This window comes from Phytophthora cinnamomi (assembly GCF_018691715.1).
Source record: "Phytophthora cinnamomi strain GKB4 chromosome Unknown Contig3, whole genome shotgun sequence".
Taxonomy (NCBI): Eukaryota; Oomycota; class Peronosporomycetes; order Peronosporales; family Peronosporaceae; genus Phytophthora; species Phytophthora cinnamomi.
Window position 1 is genome coordinate 658,931 of NW_027150936.1, and position 8,916 is coordinate 667,846.

Below are 8,916 nucleotides of genomic sequence, written 5' to 3' on the forward strand. Positions count from 1 at the left end.
ACAACCAACCAGTGAAATTTCGTGATAATAGCGTTAATATCATGTTTCTACTGCGTAAGAAACGAAGCTAAAAAAAACAAGTTTTTTTCTTCTTAGTAGGATCACATAGTGAAAGAGCCCCCGGTCTTGTTTTTACGCATAGAACGAAGCTTAGCCATATGAGCCTTAGCTTCAGGGGAACCCTTCGAAAACTTGGTTTTTCGCGTAGGTGCTACACCTACTCCAAAGCGATGCTTGATACCCTTGCGGACACTGGTGATGAGCTCGTGGTGTTCAGGCTTGGTTGCCTTAGAGTGTAGGAAACGCTCGCCCTCATCGATGCCGTCAGTGATGATCCCCTTTGTCTTAGCATATCGGAGAGCATTGCCCGCATGTCGCTTGACGTCTGCGAAACTAACGCGACCTCCTTCCTCATCACTATCATAATTATCTACACCGATTCCTGTAAGAGACTTTAGACCTGCTCTAACAGGCACAGAAGCTTCAGGAGCACCAACTGCGGTACCAAGAGCTGGAATGGCAGCATCAGCAGCCTTACTTAGTAGTCCCGAGTCTTTGGCGAATTTGTAACCAGACTTGATTCCCGACCAAATCTTACTCCAGATAGAGCCTCCTTGAGCCTTCTTGTAGCCTTTCTTAACTTCGTGCTTCGTCATGTGAAGTCTCACTCCTCGATGAGTCTTTTTAGCTTTAAGTGCCTTCTCATGAGATTCTGGATGCAAGTGCAATTTGGCTCCTGTACCAGACAGCTCGGCTGCTGTAAGTGATAGTTTGCCAGTTTTAACAGCTTTGCGTAGTTTATGAGCGGGGACCCCGCTTGAGATGATAAGTTCGCGATACATCGTTGGTAGTATATTAATTCAGAATTAAAGCACAATGATATTTAAATTAATCATAGATTTGAAGAGATCCATGCGATTATGTTGTTTTGCATATAGCCAAAGGATACACCATATGTCACAATACTCGCCATGAGCCGATTGAGTCTGAATCTCATTGTACTTGCTGATACCATAGCTTGATGGGGTCCTTCTCCCATTGAGTCGTAGTATTCGTGATCATGGACCGCTGTCCAGTGCCCAACGTCCTGTTTTGGCTTTCGTAGAAGTATCAGAAAGGATCCTTTTCTCGGGAGAGTCGATTTGATCTCATTCGACTCATAGATGTGATCAAGATGGATATCCAGCTGCTTCGCTAAAGCTATTAAATCGTGATCAGAGGATACTGGTTTGACTAAGTTGATTTAATTATTTTTTGGTAGATCCTATATCGAGAGCTATATAAGTGCTCTCAACAAGTATGTCGGAAACTCAACTCGCCGATCAATTTCTATATCAGTCTTCGCTGAAGAGCGACCCGGCCGTCAAGGTCAGTTCACGCAAGCGCATTCCGTATGTGATCGATCTAAATCAGGGTTCATACGCGAATGGCGTTATTACGATCGATGCTACTGCTCAGTTCAATGGGGCGGACGGTTTCGCATGCCTTCGCGATGCGTACGTTGTAATTCCGTACAAAGTTAGCATGAAGAACACCCACGCAAGTACTACACTTGCTGGTGTAGCCTACCGTCTATCTGTTGGTCTTAAATGTGGTGTTTGGAATGTTATCGATGGTATGTCTCTCGAGCTCAATGGTAAGTCTGTCATTAGCATGAGTGAGTACAAATTATTTGCTAACAACCTACGAGCTCAGGCGGAGACTTCGCTCGACTATGTAAATAAGCATGGTGCAGAAGATTTCCTTTTTCCCTGATAGCTCGGGCTCGTTGTTATTCACATCTGGTGCCAGTAGTCTCTATGGTGATGGCTACAGCGCTACTGCTGCGGATATTACTCCAGCTCTTGGGACGTCTTCTACCGGCGCTGCTTCGTACCCTGTAAATGATGGATTCGTCAAGCGTCTTCTAAACAACCCTCCAGTAGCTGGTGGTCAGAACACGAATGGATGGGCTACTATCGCATCGGGTGCTGCGAATACGATCGCTAACCAGTTTGGACGTGGTGCTTTTGTACCTGGTTCAACTGCTGCAGGTTTTGTTGCAGGAACGTGGAACTATATGCTTAAGATCAAACTCGTCGATCTTCATCCGATTTTCAAGGAGTTGGACCTCATGGCTAACCCCCAGATCAAGCTTCGTTTCCGAGTGAATCAGGGTGCGTCCGTCATTACACTTGGTGCGACGAAGTCAATGACTCTATCATCAACTACACTTGTTTCGGGTCAGAGCTGTCCTATTATGGTAGCATCTGCTGCTGGCTCTGCTCCGAACTCAGGTGTGTTTAATGCTACGACCGCAGGCCAAATCTCGGTTGCGTGGGGTGCGATTACAAACTCCCTGGAGCCTACTATTGATTCTACATACTTTCCATTCACGACTACCCGTCTCTATGTTCCGTTCCTTGATCTTGAGAACCCCCAAGCTATCATCAGTAAGCCTAACAAGACTATCAGATATATGGACTACTACGCACAGTGGTTTTACCAGCGAGCTGGCACTGGTGTATCGTCTACTCAGCTAAACACTGCGTTTGACCTGCAACTGTCGGCAAGCTTGAAAAACGCTAAGGTAGTTGCTCTACTTCCATTCGCTGAGACCTCTTCAGGCAACTTCAATGCTTCTACCATTCAACACTTCCAAAGTTGCTTCGATAGCGCTCCTTGGACCGTCCAGCCTGGTTCGTCGATTCGTAATTTCAATGTACGTATTGGTAGTCAGCAAGTGTTTGATATCAGCTATGACTATGATTTCCAAGATTTCATTAATGAATTCTCTAAGCTCGGCTCGATCAATGGTGACCAAACAAAGGAGTTATCGAACGGACTTATTGACTACCAAACCTGGCAGCAGACTAACCGTGTCCTCGTAGCCGATGTGTCACGTTTGACCGAGAAGGATGTTCCTCAGAGTATCCAGGTAATGGGGACGAACGCCTCGACACAAGGATGCAACATGCTTGTACTGGTTGGCTTTGAGAATTTTGCTTAACTTTTATATCGATACTAATATGGGACACGAGTAAGTGTAAGACTCCTCTATCTGTTAAGTTATTCATAGTTATGCTAATGATTGATTTGCTTTTTCTAAGATCATGAATGCCCATAATTAAATATTATTTTTTCAAATATTTCCTGATGCCTATCTATATAGATAGACTGGATAATAATCATGAGTTCATTAACGTTTGGTAAGCATAAAGGAAAGGTTATTGAAGATGTATATGCTTCTGATCCAGGCTACTGTCGTTGGCTGCTGAATCAAAAGATTCTAATTGATTCGAACCCTGCGATTGCTGAGTTTATTAAGAGCAAATTCACTAATGATGACGGGTCGTTCCAAATGACGTGGGGAAAGCACAAAGGGAAGACTATCCAACAGATCTATTCATTCGATTGTGGATACATCGATTGGCTAAAGAAGAATGACTTTGTTAATGAGAAGATGCCCAAGTTGTTAGCTGCTCTAAATGAGCTCTAAGCTAATGGTTTTTGTTTTGAAAAAAATAGAGCCTTGTTAGCTTGATAAAAAAATATTTACAATTTATGTGTGCTTCAATAGCCACGCTCTATCCATTGCTGATAGGTGTCTTCTTTCCCTAAAGGGATCAATACCATGCTTCGGGATATGATATTCAGTTGTAAATGATTTATAATCCGGATGATGGCTCTCAATATGACAAAATGGCTTATTAGGTGCCTTTTTACATTTCCTGCCTGAACTTGGAATAATATATTCACACATAATTATGGTTGGATCGTTGGATCGTATATATGATTATTTATATCTTTATATTTTATCTATCAGGATGGATCGTTCTTTATATTTGAAAAACTGGCAGTCATTTGTGCATTAGCTGAAACAATATTTAGAAGTATTGTGGCGTCTGAATAATTATAGAATGCTTCTTTGTACCAGAGGGTGTCGAGAGGTCTTGCCCACTTTTTGACTACTTTTGGTATTCAACGTTTATATTACCTGAGGGTGGTAATATATTCATTGAAAAAAAACGGGCGGTCATTTGTGGTATAATTCATCTTCTCTTGAAAATGGGCGTCATCTCGCTGAAGTAGTCCTTCAAATGATCGGGTGTACGGATATCGCACTCGAGAAAGCCGAAGAGCTTGTCATTAACAATGTCATCGACAATACCTGGGTACGCTTCGATGGTGGTCAAGCGTCCACACGGCATCTCATTACCGAGTGCCCATAGGTACAGGGCGTTGGCGTCATATCCGATGAACTTCTTGCAGATCTTGCCACCTCGGATTTTGGTTTCGTTGCGCTTAGCGTATCGATTGAATATAATTGAAGGGCCTCCGGCGATGTTGGCCTTCATTTTGCTGTAAATGTCCTTCACCTCCTTGTCAATGCTATATACAAGTCGATCCGAGTTGAACTCAAGCAGCTTCTTGTATCGAAAGCCCTTTAGCGACATATCCTTTCGAGCAACGTTGCACTCGATGCAACTAATTAAGATGTTGCCATCGATATGTCCGAGCTTGTTATTGATGCGATCGGCGGAAGCGGTATTACTAGTTAATTGCTTATAGCACAGACCGCATAGATACTTTTGCTGCCAAAGTAGTTTGTCGAGGTGCTTAAGAGTCATGTTGAACTTGCGCTTTGCATCGGCATCCTGGCTCTTGTATCCACTCATGCGCTTAGCCGGAAAGCTGAACGCCCTAGCAGGCTTCTTGCTTGGTTGCTGGAGGTTATTGAAGCAAGTCTGGTACATCACCTTCTCTGAGAGACCTGGTAGCGATACACCATCCGTAAACATGTCCAGGTCAAATCGTTTGAATAGTTTACGTTGGGCCTTAATAGCCTTAACGAACGGAACGACGTCGAGGTTATTGTACCAAATTAGCAAGTCCTTGATCGACTTCATTCCAAGGTATTCCCATACAAACTGAACACGTCTGTAGTCATCATTGCTGATACTACTATTCCGTAGTTTACTATCGAAAGCTGCTTTGGGTGGGATATTACTCTCGCTGAGAACATTAAATGAAGAAATGTACTCATAGGGGAAAATACCCTTACCGAGTCCACATACACATCGAATCTTGTCATTGCATTTACATCCCCCGAGATAAGTCATAAGATACTTGTCGTAGCTGGTACCGGCTGGCACATAGTTGCTGATGTCAAGCATCTTCATGTCCGACGTGGCGATAGACATGTAGTTTGGGTTCTTGATAACCGATTCGATATTGTCAGTACCGATTACGGCAAACAAGTCATTCTTAATCAAGTTAATATCATATCGTCCACTATTAAAACCAAGGACGGGGACCTGATCAATTATTTGCTTGATCTTACCATAGTCCGAACGCTGCTTACCAAAGCCTAACTTCTTGTGAAAATGAAAGAAGCTGGCGAAATCACCGGCCTTCACCCAAGCGTCGATATCCGCCGTGTTGTACTTCTTACCGAGCGGAACATCTGGAATCACCATCACTGTTAAACCATGTGTGTTGATGATCTTGCGAAGCAAGGATTCATACTTGGACACGTTGTATCGCTGGATCTTTTCGCCAACAGTCGCTATGTACTGAAACATATCCTTGAGCAATTCCTTGGGATCATCGCTGACAAAACAACGCACCTCCTCGCTCAAGCTGTCCGCTACAGAGACAGAGACAGGAATGTGTTCGTTCGTGACGGTAGTATTCTCCCCGTGCTGAGTAGCCGTTGGCTTGAGGATAGCCTCGAATTCGTAGACGATAAAATGATCTATGTACTGATCGACATTCTTTATTGAGTACTTCGTAAGCATCGAGCGGATAGTATTCTGAGCAGGGCGGTAGATCGATGGCTCAGCTGGGAATGACTCAATGTTGACGAGCTCACATTGATTTTTGGTGTGATTGCGGAGCTTGTCAGAGCTGGCAAACACCATATTACACTTCTTACATTGATATTTGCGTTGAAGCATGTGTATGTACTTGATGAACAGCGCGTGATTCTCATGGGAGAGAATGTTGATTGAGTCGTACTCTTTTTCCGAGCGACGGATGCATTCAACGTTCCCACACTCAATATCCATAGTGTAGACATTGATACTTAGTTTGAAGCAGTCCTCAAGCTCGTCGAACTCAAGAATGTCAATGGGCTTGAAGTTGCGATACAGAGACAGAGTGAAGCTAATACCCTTGAATGCACAGTATTGCTTGAACGCTTGCTTTATCAAAGCTTGAACTTTGCGGGGATCCTTTTTAGGGTCCTCCCGCTTGTGATAGGAAATGCAGTGAAACACGCACTTGTTGTTGGTTTTAGGGAAATTGATGACACTCTTATTATCGCGAATGATCTTAGGGATAACAAGCTCACTGTCGCCAAGTGCGTGTTCTCGCTGATAGAGGTATATTTTGAATCCGGTGATAGCCTTCAGCCGATATCCAGAGCTGGGGTAGTTGAGCTTATCTGCCAGCTCCATGGATCGAATCTCAGAAATTACCTTCCGAACATCACTCCTACTGTTAATAGCAACAGGTTTGTCGAACACATACGTATTACCCAAGTTTGGATGGAAGTATCGCGTCTCCGAATCATCGGTTTTGCTTACAAGATAGTATCCAAGAGCAACGTTTACCTTATAGGCACTCTTCTGAGTCTCAAGAACGTTCGCAAGCTTATTGTAGAACTCAGACGGCTGGACTCTCTCGTATAGGTGCGATTCCATATGGTTGCCCTTGTAAAAGCGATAGTGCGGGTCAGCCTTGTAGTCTGAAGACAAGTGTTTCTTCAACTTATCGAGGCTAATCTTGTATTGCTTAACCACCAAAGGCAGATTCTTCGGGTGGGATGGTTTCCCGATGAAAACCATTTTCCCCGTACGGCCGCGCACCTTAAGGCGGTAGCTCGATCCCCACTTAATGGGTTTAATATTTAATCTTCGTAGTCCTTCCAGTTCGTGAGCAAACATCGCCGCTATATATATCAACCTATATTATTCTTTGTGGTTTGACTTTATAATATTGAGATTTTGTATCAGGATCGACTTTATATCACTGGCGACTTTTTTCATCTCAAAAAAAATTAATTAATTAGCTAAGTTCGGTTTCCTCGGTAAGTACGTTTTCGCCTTCGTTAAATTCGCGTTTGGGCTTCCGCTTGCGAGCGCGAATCTGGTCTCTATTCTTATCGTCGTAGCTCTTCTGATAGGACAATCGCGCTTCGCGTGTGCGCTGGTAGTAGCGCTTCTGCGCTGCATTAATGCGCTCCTTGTTAGCTTGGTATTGATCAGGTGAGTACGCCATCTTTGTATATTATTAACTTTATATGTATCAGGAAGAAAATAATTTCAAGCTGGCGCAGCCCAGCATTTTTCTGAATTACCGCATAACCTTAGTTATGGCATACATCTGATCTGCAGTGTAGAGACTAGAAATCACGTGTCCCGGCTAAAGGCATCTTCTGCGGTGCTATCGATAAAGTGATGACAATGAAATGCTACGGTGTAACACCTACGTCGTTTATTGCTCTGCTTAAGCGACTGCACGGATAAGATCATCAAAGTCATCTTCGAGACTGATCTGCTGCATGCTAGTAGGACTGTAATTGCGCGACACAATGAAATGGCTGGTTTGCAAGACGTGTATGGCATAACAAAGGATGCACAGGTTACGTCCATGGGAGGTTTTCTATTGGTCAATTTGGACTGTATGCCATAACAAAGTGTATGGCATAACTAAGGTTATGCGGTAGATTAGTTTACCAATACAGTTATGCGCGAATAATATTTTCTAAAGAGAATCAACCACGTTCAATTTTTCCAGATAGTTCTGTCGGACTAAAAAGCTTTCTTAAAAGTGGTCGTTTGAAGAGAACCTCTATTTGTGTTATCAACTAACAATAGGCGATTTTTCTTCTTCAGTAATGCGTTCGAGTTTCCCAGATACGTAGAATGTAGCGAGGCGATAGACCCCCCCCCCCGCCTATCGTGGCTCGACGCGGGAGCTGGGATTGCGCGGCTCACGAAACCTCAGCCGCGTGTTCTTGTTCAACCTCAGGTATGTTTCGTACGCCTTGACGAGACTTTCTGTCACGCGGTTTTCGTCTACACTTTCCACGGTATGTCCATAGTTTTTCCAACGCTGGAACACCTTAGCGCGGTACAACGCATCTGTTTCCATCTTCTGCGTCTTCAACGCGTAGAACAAATTTTCCCCGCCAAGCCTCTCTTCCTTGTCGTGTTCGGTAATTTTGCTTTCGTCCGTCGTCTGGCGACTTCGAAGAAATCTCTTGTCCAAGCCAGAGAGAACACGCGAGGAGTGAACAACGTCCACGTTCAACACACTGGCCTGATCGGCATTTGACACTGCTGTGCCACTTGCAAGGAGGACGGCAGCAAGAACCACAAGGGTCATGTTGAAGAGACGCATGGCTGGCTGGGTCTTCAGGTCGGAGGAAAATTGCGGAATGGGAAATGCGGCAGTTGTATGTAGCCGCCGCGGTGTGGCTATGGGCTTGGGGTCGGCGTCTCGAGTGTCTCATGAGAGTCGGATACTGTACTTGTGGTCTCTGGTCTCTTGTACGCACCAGAAGGTGCAAGTAGATTCGGAGCAGCAGCAGGAGCATGTCCGTATATGTACTGTATTACAGCCCCCATCCTTACGTTGTCCCCCTTCAAGTTTCTGGAGCTATCCTAAATATTACATGTAGGTTTGTGAGTGCGGACAGGATGCACTACGGAGAGAGGATAGATCATCGAGGCAACTGTGAAGTGACCAACACGTATTGACTTCGAGCATATTTGTTATGAGTTCCAGGATTTTTCTCACTGGTAAATTACGGGAAGAAAAAAACTGTCAGCGTAATGTGCTGCGCTTAGCATTATTTTTCCTTCGAGTGAATACTCCTATTGCATGTAATCCCAACGATACTATGTACCAGTATGTGCGGAGCTTGGA

General features: G+C 44.2%; 1 protein-coding gene across 1 annotated transcript; it reads right to left on the reverse strand.

Moving 5' to 3' along the window:
* Window positions 1-4,031: 4,031 nt before the first annotated feature.
* On the reverse strand, window positions 4,032-4,436 carry IUM83_09181 (uncharacterized protein; the record flags this gene model as incomplete). Its single annotated transcript, XM_067933604.1, has 1 exon — window positions 4,032-4,436. One exon carries the CDS (start codon window positions 4,434-4,436, stop codon window positions 4,032-4,034), a length of 405 nt encoding a protein of 134 aa, XP_067799912.1.
* Window positions 4,437-8,916: the final 4,480 nt, after the last annotated feature.